This window comes from Diabrotica undecimpunctata, chromosome 3, assembly GCF_040954645.1.
Source record: "Diabrotica undecimpunctata isolate CICGRU chromosome 3, icDiaUnde3, whole genome shotgun sequence".
In the NCBI taxonomy this organism is placed as follows: domain Eukaryota; kingdom Metazoa; phylum Arthropoda; class Insecta; order Coleoptera; family Chrysomelidae; genus Diabrotica; species Diabrotica undecimpunctata.
This window is the reverse complement of record NC_092805.1, coordinates 121935329-121952412: the sequence shown is the minus strand read 5'-3', so window position 1 is coordinate 121952412 and position 17084 is coordinate 121935329. Positions and strand designations below refer to the sequence as shown.

The 17084-nt window shown below is 33.6% G+C and overlaps 1 protein-coding gene across 1 annotated transcript in view; it reads right to left on the bottom strand.

Moving 5' to 3' along the window:
- The window catches only part of LOC140437342 (uncharacterized), a 40480-nt gene extending 23640 nt beyond the window's left edge, over positions 1-16840 (bottom strand). The window contains exons 1-2 of the mRNA XM_072526821.1: positions 15637-16840; positions 2480-2930 (exon numbers count right to left, since the gene is read on the bottom strand). Coding sequence (XP_072382922.1) covers positions 2480-2916 — 437 coding nt within the window. The 5' untranslated portion in view covers positions 2917-2930; positions 15637-16840. The remainder of the gene's footprint in view (positions 1-2479; positions 2931-15636) is intronic.
- Between the last annotated feature and the right edge of the window lie 244 nt (positions 16841-17084).

Below are 17084 nucleotides of genomic sequence, written 5' to 3'. Positions count from 1 at the left end.
TAAAGAAGATTCGCGCTCGCGATATTGTTGTTACGCTCGCCTACTAATAAATTATTGTATATGTAGTGATAAATAAATAAATATCAGTTATTGTGCTTTTTAATGAATTAAGATAAGAACAAGACATTATAAATTAAAGACTTAACAATTAATAAATTCACAACAATATCTTATAACCTTTTACGCAGAGAAAAGAGTGCAAAAGATAGTGTTTTTAAGGGTAAACCGTAGATCTATTGTCGGAATAAAAGGTTATTCCTAGCATCGTCCAATAGCTTCCAGTAAGTTTAGATTTACGGTTTACCTAATCACTTCTCTTATTTTTTCCACATTAAAAATGTCTTAATGGTTAAATAATGTAGTTTGCAATTAAAAAAAACATATTACGTTAGTGTACCTACAAAAATTCCACAAAAAAACCCTAAATAAAAATCATTTCCTGCAAACGTACAAAGGATAAAAGAATCAATTATAAGATGAAAAAAATGTAAACACCAGATCTTCTTCTTCAAGTTCCGATCCCATCGGAGATTGGAAATCATTCTGGCAATTATAATTTTGTTGGTTACGCGCCTGAATAGTTCAATTGAACTGCATCCAAATCATTCACGGAGATCGCGTAGCCACGAGATTTTACGTTTTCTTACGCTTCTTCTGCCTTTGATTTTTCCCTGCATTATATTCCTTAGTAGTTCGTATTTTTCACCTCTCATGATGTGCCCCAAGTATTCCAATTTCCTGATTTTTATGGAATTTAAAACTTCGCATTGTTTTCCTAGTTGTTCGAGAACTTGTTCGTTTGTTTTGCGATCCATCCATGATATTTTCAAAATACGTCGGTAACACCACACTTCGAATGCTTCTAGGTTTTTAATGTTGGATTTTTTAAGTGTCCAAGCTTCAACCCCATACAAAAGGGTAGAGAAAATATAACATCGAAGCATTCTTATTCGGAGCGATATATTGATATCGCGATTACAAAAAAGTTTTCTCATTCTATTAGAAGTTGACCGCCGCAATGCGGCATCTTATTTCTTTTGTCTGATCAGTATCTTCTGTGATCCACGCCCTATATTTGTACGAAGATATTTGTTCAATTTCTGTATTATCTAGTACTAGCTTAACTTTGATGTTGTGTGCTTTTATAAATACCATGAACTTGGTTTTCTTCAAATTTATTTTTAGTCCATAATCGTTGCAATATATATTTAGTTGTTCAGCAAGGTGTTGCAGTTCTTTTAGTGTTCCTGCCAGAAGGACGGTGTCGTCAGCATATCTTATGTTATTAAGTGGCTCACCGTTTATTATAAGGCCCTCACTGACCTCGGTAAGCGCTAATTCTGAGATGGCTTCAGTGTATAAATTGAATAACAAGGGTGATAAAATACACCCTTGGCGGACGCCACGGCGAATCTGGATATCCTCGGTCAGTTCATTTTCAACTTTCACTTTTGCTGTTTGGTTCCAATAGAGGTTACATATGATTCTAATGTCTCTACTGTCTATGTTTTTATTTAATAAAATTTCTTTAAGCCGATTATGTTGCACTCTGTCAAATGCCTTCTCAAAATCAATGAAACAGGCATATACTTCCTGATTTATATCTAAGCATCTCTGCGAAAGAACACTTACTGCAAACAGTGCATCTCGTGTTCCCAGTCCTTTCCTAAATCCCATTTGTGTATTACTTATGCCTTCATCTAATTTCTTATGTATTCTATTGTGAATTACTTTTAAAAACAATTTCAAGACATGACTCATTAAGGCTATGGTGCGATGTTCATTATACTCCTTTGCATTGGCTTTTTTGGGTAGCAGTATGAATATTGATTGGAGCCATTCTTTAGGTATTATACCTGTTCTATATATGGTATGGTATAAAGAAGATCAATAGATTCAGTATTCACAATTTTGAGTAATTCGATAGGAACTTCATCAGGCCCGGGAGATTTACCACCTTTAGCTTGTTTCATTGCATATTCAATTTCTTCTCGTATAATGTCAGGCCCAGTATCATCCTTAAATTCTTTTGGTGCTTCTGTTCTCTCTTTGTCTTCAAAAAGTTGCGCTATATATTGTGCCCATCTCTTCATTTTTTGGTTTATATTTGTTATAAGTGCACCACTTTCATCTCTTAGTTGCCTAGTTTGAAGTGTTTTTCTCATTCCTGTTAATTCAAAAGTCATATTTTTTCTCAATTTCTTCTAGTTCTTGGCACTGCTCATGTAACATTCTCTTCTTAGCTAAACACCAGATGTGTCCACGTTATTTATCCAAAACCCTAATATTGAAATTGAAAATGATGCCCTCTGTGTTAAATTTGTGTTGTGATAGTATGCAAATATTAATATCGACATCCAAATTCAAAGAAATAGTTAATCATTTTTGTATATGCTAAAAATCTGGTACAAACTTTTGAGTTAGCAAACTTGTATCAAACTGGTACAACAAATTTAAACATAAAACGACAAATACGTACTTTAAATAAATCTGGTCAAATAAAACATCCAATTTTTCTTCATTCAAACACCTTGCAATTTTTGAAATCAATTTCTTCTTCACACTAAATGACAAACAAGGCAGCAAATCGTTTACAAACCAATCAACTTCGACATCTTTAAAAGCGGATTCAACAAACCACTGCTGTTTTAAAATTTTACTTATAAAGATTTCATTTCCTTGTTGCAATATGTCCAAAAGTTCCTCTGTTCTTTTAAAATACATTAATGTTTCAATATAAAATAACTGTTCTTGATAAGTAGTAGGTGTAAGACATTTGAGAGTATTGTCTAACTGTATTTCACTAGAAAATAATGATGGTGTACGAAGAAGCTTAAAAAAGTTTGCCTTTCTGTCAGCTATTTCATCTCCTTTTATGTTGTGGAATTTTGTTTCAAAGTCACTTTCTTCTTCCATTTTTATTTTATGATCTGAAAACAAAAAGGTATAAGCTTAGACGAGTAAGTAATTATATCATACTAGTGATTTTGCCCGTCGCATGCGACGGGGTTTCCAATTAGTTGCCATCATACAGTCACTCATTAATTTTTTTAAAATAATAAACTTATTGCCTGTAAGCCAAATAAATATAAAGTGTTTTATGTCTCTACATATACGCTACCCTCTCTCATTTCCAATGATGTATCATACGTCACGATCCGACTAACTATTTTATCCCACCACAAAACGCTCAAAAGGTATTTTGCTTAATAAAAATTTGTAACCTATATTTTTAGTATTATTGCGAAAAAATTAATTACTGATGAAGCAGTAAAATTTCCCAGAAAGGATATTTGAATCATCAATTTTTAGAATCCACAAGGAAAATAATTCCTGCAGCTGGCTGTATACCACGTATCACAAAAAGAGGTTAATCTTTGTATATAAAATCACAGTATAGGTTGTTGTCTATACTGTGATAAAATATACCCATATACAAAGATTAACCTCTTTTTCTCTTTTTTTAATCTTTAGAATGAATTAGCAATAAATCAACCGTATCGTTTCAAGAACAAAATATGATGTCAGTTGGTAGTTCAGATTTCTTTCTTAGGTGAGGCTAGGAGTTATCGTCGCAGACAAACAGTGTGAGTTGTCGTCCTAACCTTTTATATAGATAGATAAATGGGATCATAAATTTTTTCACAAATAACACTTTTAATACTACTTATTTTACTACAACTATGGGTGTTTTGACAAAAAAGACTTAAGAATAATAACTCATCTCTACTTTAACCAAACAGCAAAAGTCAGAGTAGGCAAAGAACTTTAGGAGGAAGTAGAGATAAAAAGAGGCGTAAGGCAAAGTTGCATACTCTCCCCCTTATTGTTCAATCTATATTCGGAAGAAATAATTAAAAAATCACTCGAAAATGTAACAATTGGAATAAATGTCAACGGCAGACCCATCAACAATATCAGATATGCCGATGATACTATACTAATTGCAGAGAATATACAAGATCTTCAGACACTTTTAGATAATGTAGTAAATGCTAGTGAGGAAAGCGGACTAACGCTTAATGCTAATAAAACAAAATTTATGACAATTTCCAAAACACAACAACAAGGCATTTTAAACATAAGAGGGATTCCAATAGAAAAAGTAAAAAAATACAGATATCTTGGTACAATTATTAATGAAAATAACGAGTATATAGAAGAAATAAAAATGAGAATTGGACAAACTAGAGCAACATTTAATAAGATGAGAAAAGTATTATGCAGTAGAGACCTTAGTTTGCAACTCAAAATAAGAATATTACGTTCATATGTGTTTTCGGTGCTGCTGTATGGGGTGGAGGCCTGGACCTTAAAAAAAGAGGTGAGCGATCGACTTGAAGCATTCGAGATGTGGACCTACCGAATAATATTAAAAATAAGTTGGGTGGACCGAATAACAAATGTTGAGGTCCTCAGAAAGATGACAAAGGAAATGAAAATCATGAATACGATTAAGATAAGAAAGTTACAATATCTCGGCCACGTTATGAGAGGGGATAAATATGTGTTGCTGCAAACCATAATGCAGGAAAAAATACAGGGAAAACGAAGTATTGGGAGAAGACGCATCTCCTGGCTCAACAATCTGAGACAGTGGTATAATTGCAGTTCCGTCGACTTGTTCAGAGCTACAATCTCAAAAGTGAAAATAGCTGTGATGATTACCAACCTCCTTAGAGGAGACGGTATCTAAAGAAGAAGATGGGTGTTTTAAAATTTAATCCTTATTTATGGTATTTATATTATTTTTTTCTACCCTACAAAACCAACACTATTTTCCGCCTTCAAAATTTGTAATGAAATTGAAGTGTATTTATTATAGTATAGGGCAAATTCAAAAAAACCCTGCATTATGCTGTATAATTAAAAGTCACTTGAATTATAATTTGTGCATTGATTCCCAGAGTTCTGATCCTAGCACTTAGTTGTAGGCCTTACATAAGTCCACAAATATAACATGCATTTTTTTTGTTTTCTCTTTTTTAGCAGTTGTTGGAGTGTGTGAACATGGTTTATGCATGATCTACCTGACGTAAATCCTGCCTGGTCATCACCAATTTTGCCCTTTGTCGCTCAAAATAATATACATAAAAATTGTAAGGCTAAGAACAAAAGACAAAAACCACGAAAATATAACTATTCTTCTCTGACTATACGAGATAATTTGATGGAACTAAAAACCATTTATAGTATATATACCAGAAACGATTTTCCGCAGTTTGACTCAGCTTCATCTTTATTTCTTCTTCAAATTTCTTTTGAGTTTCGGATCTTTTCAGTTTTTCCAGATCTAGAATTTTCCTAATGGCGGTACGGACTCATTTTTGTAATATTTTATTTAGTTATAGAGTAATTTCCACAAACTAACATATTTCTCAAATTGGGCTCCGTACCGCCATTCTTTACTATATCACGTATATGTGTGCCAAATATCTCGACAAAATATTCAAAATTAAAGCTGTAATCTTGGAACGCGTTTTCCGTCTTGATGACGCGCTGATGTAGCCTCTTAAAGGTCAGTCGTTCTCGTGTTGTTTAGGTACGTGCACACATCCCGAGAGTTTTTTTACACGTGTTGTTTGTTTTCCAAAGAGGTAAGTTTTTTTATACTAAATACTTTAATGAGTTATAACACATTCCAGATGTTATCGTTTTAATTGACCAAGGAGACCTTATATTATCTTCTTCTGTGATAGTCTGTTTTGTTTTTGCACGATGACTTTTATTTATAATGCTTTATGGGCCTCCTTGAGGCAAATGTTTTGGGCTACCATGGGACGTGTTTCAAGGTGACCCACAATGTTGTAACCTAATCTTCAATTATGATTTTTTCTTACAGATGTCACGCGGTCAAAAAAATAAATCTAACAAAGGATTGTTTAGCACAGAGGCTATGAAAACTGCTGAAGATAATGTATTAAAACATAAATGTAGTTTAAGAATAGCAGTTGAGAGAAATGGCATTAAACATCAAACATTAACGCGATACGTAAAGAAAGCTAAAGAAGCTTCGAACGACGTATTATTGTATAAACCCCACTAGAAGAGCATTCAATGATGAACAAGAAATATTGGTTAAAAATTACGTAATACAATGGCTTACGAACTCTGTTTGTATAATAAAATAATTCATACACTTCATGGTTTCAGAAAGAGACATCCCGAACTCAGCATCCGCCAACCGGAAGGTTGCAGATTATCTAGGGCTGTATCCTTTAATCGTTGTAATGTGGATGCACTTTTTTCCGAAATTTAAAGTAAGTTTTGAAGCGTTTTGATGGATTTTCTGAAGACACACGCATTTTCAATTTAGATGAAACATCGACCACAACTGTGGTTAACGTGTTGTATTATAAATTCAACTGCATTTGTAAATTTTATCAAAGTATGACTTACTACAATACTTAACTTTTTCCCTAATGTTTCAGGAACTGCAACCCCCTGTTTGTTACTCCCTGCTGTTACCCCCTGTCATGATCTTCACAAGAGTTAATTTTAAGCAACACATGTTAAACGGCGCACCATGCGAAACGGCTTGAACATTAGGACTAGCAATCCCTCAGGATGGATGAAATCTGAATTATTTGTAGCTGTTATACGCATTTTATACAACACTCGAGCAGTTCCAAAACAAATCCAATATTACTGATCTTGGATAATCATGAAAGCCACTTCTCGATTGAGAGATTACAACGGAGTTACCATGCTCCCTTTACCGCCATATTGTTCCAACAAATTGCAGCCACTGGATGTGGCTGTTTATGCTCCATTTAAAACATATTATAACAGTGCTATGGACTCATGGGTGATGATAAATCCAGGAAAGCTAATAACAATTTTTAAAATCGCGGAATGTATCGAATATGCGTTTGATAAATCTATGACCCACAGTAACATAAAGGCAGATTTCAAAAAATGCGAAATAATGTCTTTTCATTAATACGTCTTTGATTAGAGTGACTTTTTGATTAGTAACGTAACCGATAGGAATGAAATATTAGAGAAGGGTGATACAACTGATTAAGAATATCAGCCAAGCTGCAGAACAAATTTGACAAATAAAGAGGGTTTTCCTCACAATGAAGAAATTGTCGAAACTGACTGAAGTAAAAGCTCTGACTGAGCTCTTCAGAAGTCCAGAACAAATGTTTGGTCATCCCAAAAAATCTCAAAATGAGAAGAAAATGCCGAAGCAAGATTGTAACTGATACACCCGAGAAGTTAAAAATCGAGGAAAAACATTACGAGAAAAAAAAAGGAAGCAGTGCTCTCTATAAAAGCTCCAAGACAAAATTAACAGAGAGTACTTCAGCTGTTGCACTATCATCATCCAGGGACACGGGACACTGACACTGATTCATTTGTGTCTGAGTCCTCAGATGCCGAATCAATAACAGATTTTGAGTTTGGTGGTTACCAGGATTTGCTTGAGATTAATTCTTATGTGCTGGTGGCATTTCGTGATAAAAAATCAATTTTTATGTAGCGAATATTATTGCAGTAAACGACGACTTTAAAGTCACATTTTTGCGTCATAGTGCTAAAAGTAAAAACACACTTTTGTTTCCCGCTGTTGACGACATATAGCATGTTAATAAAAGTGACGTTAAATGTGTGCTGCCATCAATTCGGATTCTTGCGGAAGAATAAAACGTCAGAAGACCTTTATTTCATTTGGCTTTAAGTTCAATAATATAGATATTCGTTGAGAATTTTGATTTAACTTGTTTTGTTGAAGTTTATGAATATATGTCATTTGATATTTTGAAATACATATATAACGAATGTTTTAAAGAATTTTAGGTGTTTTGGATTTGTAGTGGCCCACATAGTGGATTTCTTTTTTTTTATTAATATTACACATTTCTTTATAAGTTCTTAAACGTGTTACAACGTAATTTCTGTAAATTGGTTTGGCAACAGTTACCTACTAGATAGTACTCGTTTATTTTTTACTAGGTACATTTTTTAAGACATAAGTTTTCGTTTTTATTCTAATTAAAGTAATAAATAAATTAATAGGCTTTGGTCACAGAATAAAATAATCAGAACGCCGACTCTGCTTGAAAAAATAAGTACGCGCATCTCGTTCGCGCAGACGGAATCAGCCATGTTTTAAACGGAACCAGTACTCTTCAGTGGCATTTTATCTGGTGTGCATAGAAAAATTAACCCGGTTTAATTTAGTAACGGCAACTATAGACATAATACGCACTATTTTATTCGTACTTTTAGTTGAAGAATAGATTAAATTATGTCAAATGTACTAAATTATTAATCTATAAAAAGTTAAATTACAGTTCTGTCGTAGCTTATCACAAATTTCTCAATTCGAGTCTATGTTTCCGTTTAAAATATGGCGACCGCGTGCTGACAAACTTCAAAGGCGGTATCTGAGAGTGGGCATTCTGATTATTATTTATTATGTTAAGAAGGCAAACGGCAAACATTTTGAACATTTTTTAAATTATTACTTATTCCCATTGGTCTTAGTAAATAAATTTACTTATCTTTTAAATGTAAAGTGATTTTTTCTCGTTTTAGCAATTTTTTCTACACATCTTGGTATATATGAATTGGGAATTACAAGTTCTTTTATACTCTGCAAAAATATACAGGCCGTCCCATTTAAATTAAAAAATGTGGGGTTAAATGCGTTATATATCATTGTACCAGCATAAAAAATTTCATGAATATCTTCTTTTTCGTTTCAAGGATATTTACTGGGTTCCATACTTTATCCCAACCCTGTATAATCAGGTATACTAATATATAGTCCAGGCAACCATTTCCTTCGAACTTACGATTAGTTATGTCAATCTTATTTGTGTCTTTCTTTTCTTATTTATTTGCATGTCATTTGGTTTCCTTGTATCTCCTGAATAAAAAGATGGCTCCAGCTAATTTTCTTTGTTTCTTTTATGATTTATACCTTGCTGGAACTCTTATCCACAACCAATCCTGCAGTAAAGCAGAGTGCCGTTCGCAGGTGGTTTTCCAGCGTCAGTCGATCAACGTTTTGGGCTTTACCCAAAATGACGCCCAAAGTTTGAGGCTTCATTACACTTAAATGATGCCTAGATCGTGCAGGTTACGCCAACTGGTGACCAAAACGTCCAACTATCTAACATCTAAATATCCACTGAAGTTGAATAAATATGAAGAAAAAAGTTTTCGACCAATGCGTGCTACCGGTGATGACCTATGATGCAGAAACATTATGGCTCACAAAGAAAAACGCACGAAAACTAAGAGTAACGCACAGAAGAATGGAGCGATCAATGATAGGGGCCACTCTGCGAGACAAGATTAGAAACGAAGATCTACGAGCTAAGACCAAAGTCATATACGTCATTGAAAGAAGCTGTAACTTAAAACAGAAATGGGCTGGACACGTTGCCAGAATGAAGGACGGAAGATGGACTCGCAAACTAGTTGAATGGAGACCAAGAGCCGATAAACGTAGCAGAGGAAGACCACCAACACGTTGGCAAGACAACTTACGAAAGACAACAAAAAAGTGGATAAAGCAAGCACAAGATAGAACACTTTGGAGACAAACAGGGGAGGCCTATGTCCAGCAGTGGATTGAGAGAGGCTGATGATGATGATTCTACAATGTAGAAAAAACAAAACAGGCAATAGAGCAAAATAAGAACATGAAAGTTTTGAAGAGGAGCGTACAAAAGGGGAAAATAGAAATTAACAAACTGAGAAACAGCACTGGAGAAGAAACAACGAACAGAGATGAAATATTAAGAATAGTCGAAGAGTTCTACACAGAGTTATATAGATCAAGAAAAAAAGATAACAATACGGAACCTCCAATTACACTAAAAACTGGGGTATTAAACCAAGGATCAGATTTAATGCCCGATATAACAAAATCAGAAATCAAAGAAGCCCTTAAGAAAATGAAAAATAATCGAACCCCGGGTGAAGATGGAATAGTATCAGAAGCACTAAAAATTGGAGGGGATGTATTACTTGAAAAAATTAAACAACTTTTCAATATCTGCCTTCACAGCGCCAATATTCCAACAGACTGGAACAACGCTACTATGATTCTATTACACAAAGCAGGAGATAAAGCAAATTTAGAGAATTACAGACCGATTAGCCTCCTCAGCCATATATATAAGTTGTTTACGCGAATACTAGTTAAGAGAATGGAAAGAAAATTAGAGACTTATCAACCAAGGGAACAGGCAGGATTCCGAAAAAATTACGGAACAAATGACCATCTACAAAGTATAAAAACCCTAATAGAGAAAGCAGTGGAATACAATAAACCTCTAGTTCTAATATTTATCGATGTTCACAAAGCCTTTGACACAGTTGAGCTAAGCAAAATATTACAGGCGCTTAAAGAATGCAGGCTAGATTATAGATATACTAAATTATTATACAAAATATACCTTCAGGCAACAACCACTGTCAGATTACATACTAACAGTAATCGCATAAAAATAGAACGGGGGGTTAGACAAGGAGACCCAATGTCACCTAAACTTTTTAATACGGTGCTAGAACATGCTTTTAAGAATTTGGATTGGATGACAAAGGGAATAAAAATAGATGGAGAATATCTAAACAACTTACGTTTCGCCGATGATATACTTATAATAGCTGAAGATCTAGGTATGGCAAGAGAGATGGTACAGGAACTCGTTGTGGCTACAGAAAGTGTAGGTTTAAATATAAATATCTCGAAAACAAAAATCATGACTAATTTGGTACCCAACCAGAACATCAGTATTGGTGGAAAAGAAATAGAACTCGTAGATAGATATAAATACCTGGGACATGAAATTATGATTGGCAGGGATAACCAGACTCATGAACTGAAGAGAAGAATCGGCCTTGGGTGGGCAGCATTTGGAAAACTGAGAGAAACTTTTAAAAGTGAGCTGCCCACATGCCTAAAGAGAAAGGTATTTGATCAGTGCGTCCTCCCAGTCTTGACGTACGGAGCAGAAACACTTACCTTAACAAAAGCAGCAGCTACCAAACTGAGAGTCACGCAGAGAAGAATGGAGCGGTCCATGTTAGGAATAACTCTGCGAGACAGAATAACCAACGAAGACATCAGGAGAAGAACCGGAGTGACTGACATCATCGAGAAGATAGCCAGACTAAAATGGAGATGGGCAGGACACATAGCCAGAATGACAGATGGGCGATGGACAAAGAGGTTATTGGAATGGAGGCCAAGGGAAGACAAGAGAAGCGTCGGTCGACCACCTACAAGATGGACTGACGATTTAAGAAGACTCAATAAAAACTGGATGAGAGCGGCGCAAGATAGACGGGGTTGGAAACATGAGGAAGAGGCCTATGTTCAGCAGTGGACTCTTGAGGCTGGATGATGATGATGATGGGAGTTACAATACAGTAAGAAAATGTTGGTCAGATGAAAATTTCAAAAGAAACAATTACTTGGTGTTTTAAAAGTAGTAAATATTATTAAGACGTATGTAGTTGATAATTTAGTTAAGAATAAGGGATATTTTATGGTTATCTCCTCCTTACTCTTGTATTTTAAATCCTACCGAACTCCTTGTGCTGTTGTCACAAACAGAAATGTGTTTGCGAGAACAACTCAGATATTACTGTTATAGAACTAATAAAGAATGGAGCTCAAGAAATAACTAGTACACAATGGAAATGTAGTGTTACACATGAAAACTACATCAAGGATAGATATACCTATTCCATTCAGCAAATTTATCATACATGAATAAGGATATGAGGATAGGTCTAGAACTGATGGTGACTTCAATGAAAAGAGTGCTTAATGTATTTTATTACTGTTTAACGTTAATTTCGAATACAACTGGTTGTCAAATGTACATTGGACAATGGACTGTTATATTTACTATTCCCTATTTTATGGTTTATGTTAATACTTCTTCTACACCTTCAATTTATTGACACTTTAGATTCATTCACTTCTCTTTTGTCTCTTCGACATATTAGGATTTGTTTTTCAATTTTTTTTTATTTCTTTAGAATATGACACAGCTGTCCAAAATTCCTGTATCTTAATCTGATTCTTTAATTTCTACAGCCTATTTTACTTAAGAGAGTGTTACAAATTGACCCTGTTCTATTCTTTGTTATCCCTATAAGACAGTAATATATTACTTTATATTTGTATTTTTTATTTAAGCTCATAAGTTTCTGGCTTCATTGTCCCATTCTTTTAATATAATTGCCAGAGCACATCATAGCTAGCGGATGTCATATATTCTTACCAGCTGAAATAACCTAAAATAGATTTTTAGCTTTTCTCGTAGACATATAATGCAAGATATATACTTATCTTTGCAATACCAGCCCATTCCCCCCAGTGCAGACAGAGAAAACTGAGGCAATGCAGTCCCTCCATCTCTTTTAGGCTGGGTTTATAGATCACATGACCTTCTATCAGTCACTTAGGTCATGTGGTCGATAAACCAGCAAATTAGAAACAGATGCAGGGACTGCTTTAGTGCTTTGTGTCAGTTTCCTTTGTCGCACTAGGGGAATGCAACTGTATTGCAGCAACCAATATAAACTCCTGGACAAAATTAACGCACCACTTTAAATAATCTAAATATTTACAATATGAACACAAAATAAAACTAAGTTACATTGAAATACTAATAAACACCAACAAATAAGTCCAACATGACTTTATCATGACCTTAATTTGCCTTATTGTTTCTTTAAAAATTTGTTTTTGCCGGAAATGCGTAAATAAGCTAGCATAACTCCAAATTGCAAAAAGGAAAAAAATCAGTAAAGTAACACAATAAAATGCATCTGGGTCAACACTAATACCGTGTGGGCCTTCCTCTACTTCTTAGGACTGCATTTATGCGTCGTGGCATGTTTGATATTAAATGTTCAACAAAAACTTACGGAATATTCTCCCATTCTTCAATAACGGCCTCAATGAGTTGGTTGTGGTTGGCAATAGGGGGTCTATGACTTAGAATCTTTTTTTGGGATAGTCCCATAGATGCTCTATAGGATTCATGTCCGGACTGCTAGGTGGCCACTCTAATAATGGAATATCAACATCATTTAGGTAGCCAATAACCTGTCGAGAAACATAAGGACGAGCGTTTCTTGCATGAATAAAAAATTAGGTCCAAGAAACGGAGCAAAAGGCATTACATGTTCGACAATAATGTTGTCTAAGTAATAATGGGCATTCATAGACCTCTTACGTATGGGGACCAACTCCGTACGAGCTTCAAAAAAAAATTCCACCCAAAAAATTTTAGAGCGACCACCAAAAGGTACTTTAGGAGGGATATTGCAGCTGGTAAACCTTTCTCCTCGCCTTCGCTAGACACGCTCACGACCATCTGGAGCTTTTAGGCTTACTTTAGTCTCCTTTAGTTTCCAATCATCGATGGTCCAATTTTGATGCAATCTTGCAAAATTCAATCTCTGAACCCTGTGTTCTCTGGTACGCAAGGGTTTTTTGGCCGGTTTCCTGTTGCTCAATTCTGCTTCATGTAAACATCTTATAACTGTTCGAGACGATATCGTGACATTTCGAACATCTGCTAGTTCATTTTTTAGTAAATTGCTGGTGACTCTCCTATTTCTGAGAGCACGTTGTCTCAAAAAACGATCATCAATTTGATTAGTGCAACGTTTTTGCCCTTGACCTGGTCTTCGATGGTACGACCCTGTTTCATTATATCACCTCACCTTGCGACTGATGCTGGAATGATGTCTTCCTAACAAACCTGCAACGTATCTCATTGAATATCCTTCATCTAGGAGAGTCGATGCTCGCACTGCCTCCTCCATTGACAAATTTCTTTGTCGGTTAATTTTTTTATTTGATTTTTATGCAAATGAACTTCCAAACATGCATGTGATAAAAAATATCACAATAAAAAGCTTGTTTCTCACAAGCACTTAGCTTTAATCGGCACTTTTTATGAAAAGTTTAACTCACTTTTAGTCTAAAACGAAGTTTAATACAAATTATTGTTAAATCAAGACTATTATTAGCTTACGTAACAACTGTCACTGTCAAACAAGGTTAATAGGCAACTTTTTGCACAGTAAATGATCAATAAATAAAGAATATTGAGAAAAATATGAGTAGTGCGTTAATTTTGACCAGGAGTTTATTTGTATTATATGTAGATAACTTTTCCTGATTTCATCAAAAGTATTAAATTTTGTACCCACTAAATGTTCTTCAAAAATATATTTATCAGATTTTGAAGGTGAAGAGATGAGACTTAGAAAGGTAAACTAAGTACACCAGGTAGCATCTTTAATTGTAACTATTATTGTATGTTATATAAAAGCTTCCAAGAGCTGTAAGACCTTGTCGATTCACACTTGTGAAGTGTGATGTTAATTCTATGAAGCAACTCCACATCAGGTACCCAACAAGAATGTGTTTCTGAACTACTGAACAGTATTTAGGAAACCACGATAAAGCTTAGGAAGGACTGAAAAAGTTGCAGCAAGAGAGCTAGGTCTCCAAAAAGAGTCTCGACAGTAGGTGCTGAGGCCTACAGTTAAACCTCAATCTAAAAGATGTAAAAAACTTGCAGATCTGTTATTAAACAGTTGTTCCCTGCCTTCCTATATAATAAGATTATAATTATTCATCATTGTTATACATAAATGTATTGGTTTTTCAATACATTATTTTTAAAACGTGCCATTTTCACACATAGGTAAACTATCACACTATTTATTTAATATAAAATAATAAATTCAATACAATAATTTCAGTTAATAAGTAATTATATAAAAACTTCCACAATAGTATTACCTATATCTCCATAAAAGTATGTATTTCCCCACTAGTGAATTAAAAAAAATTATTTAAAAATTCATTTATAAAAGGTACATATTAAAACACTATATCAGGCTACACCAAAGAACGTTTTCAGAATTAATATTCCATCATCGGTGGTATCTGGATGGGTTAGTGCACTGATGACGGAATATTAATTCTGAAAATGTTCTGTGATGTAGTCCGATAGGGTGTTTTAATATATACTTTTTATAAAGGAATTTTTAAATAAATTTTTTGTAATACATCATATACAGCCAGCTACAGGCATTTAGTTTCCCTGTGGATAATAAATTTAAGTTACATAATTACATTTATGTTGACAATCACCAAAATTTCCATCATATGCAGGATTCATATAATGCTATTTGGTTACTCATAATCAAGAAATATTGTTAGAAAATAGATACATAGGTAAAACAATTTGAAATAAATCCTTACAAGTATACCTGAATAAATCACACAAATAAACATTATTAATTACATAGACTTCTTTAATTATGTTGCACAATATTTCACATTTTATATTATATTTTAACATTGGTTACAAATAATTTATAAACATGTATTTAAATACTATTAAAGAATTCAGTAAAGTGGGCGAAAAATATTTACACTTAAATATTTAAAAATTATTATTATATCGGCTAGTTGTAATAAAAAACATATTAATTATTTGGGGTAAAACTCCATATTTAGCAGGGATTATTTTTAAAGTTCCAATTAAAATTATTTCCTTAGAATAAATATTTACAAATTTTTTAAATTATCATTTTTTTTAATCTTAAATAATAATTTTATTACATTACCGTTTTTAGTTGTTTTTTGCAAATATCTTCGCTAAAACATAAAAGTTTGGTCATTAGCAACAAAACACATTTATTTTTAAAGATATAGAATATAGAAATGTATAACCACAGAATACTTGTGATTAGTATTCTGTGGTATAACGTATAACTGATAACACAGTTTAACCACAAAGTTTCTTTTTTATACTATGCTGATAACTAAATTTAAATGATAATATGAATAGAACAAGAACAGAGATAAGCAATGACATCAGACATCATTTGTGGGGGTAAGTTTAATGGACCATGGAAGTGATTACGTAGATTTTATTGACATCTTGTTTAGTGTGGGATAATTTGTATTTTTCGTTATTTTTTCATTTTTTTTACAGAATCTTTCCGCTTTTTGCAATATCTAAGTATTCTAATAGTTACTACAACAATTTTACAAGGTTGTGTAAATAATAAAGCATGTTGTTTTATAAAAATAGCATTAAAATTATCACTAAAGTAAGGTTAGAATGTCTTTAATTTAAACTTTTAAACTATATTTCATAGAAATAGAACACCGAATTATGATGGTATTATCGTAAAAAACACTATACTTAAAAGAAAAAGCAGCAGAGGAAGCAAAATGTTAACTTTATAGAAATTAAAAAGTCTTGAGATTGGGCATTTCAACTTTTGTTTGGATTTGGAAAGTAATTGACAGTTGTGACGTCACACTCCCACTGTCCATTTCATTGGATAAATAAGAAGCATGGATATGTTTTAGTACAGGCATAGTATAAATAAACTGTGGTACAGGGTTACAAAATTTAAAATATCTAATTATTTAAGAAAATAGAAGATGTCAAAAAATTGGTCTCTTATCATTTCTTATACCAGTTAACCAAATGTATAACCAGTTTTTTGACATTTTTTTATTTAATACAATATCATGCAGTGTAAAGGCTGATTTATATACTTTACGTTGGCGTTGGCGCTGACGTTCGCGTTACAACATGGTCAAATGGAAAACTCACATCTCTATTTATAAATATCGTTCGCCGTTGGCGTTGTTCCGTTCAAGATGAACCAACTTTATCTTTTGCCGTTGTAGCACAGAATACACCAACAGTTCTGTGGTTGTAGTCACGATCATAGAACATAAGAAAAAACTGTATCTTTGTCATCGCAGCCAATAGCCAAGCCATACCGAAAAGGTGACAAGGTTTGTCAAACAAATCAAACTAAATTATAATTAATAATTTAATTTATATTCCCTATATATTGGAAATTCCATCCGAGCGATAGTTTACATCTATTTTTGGTTTTACCATTTGCAGTCATTTTTCAAATACTGGAGCCTGCTTCCTGGTATTTATATCCCAGTTTTTTATATTTGTATAATAATTAAAATTACCTCTTGTCTTTCTGTTCTGGTTAATGGGCCTCCGTTTGTATCGACGTTGTCTTTTATTTCGAAG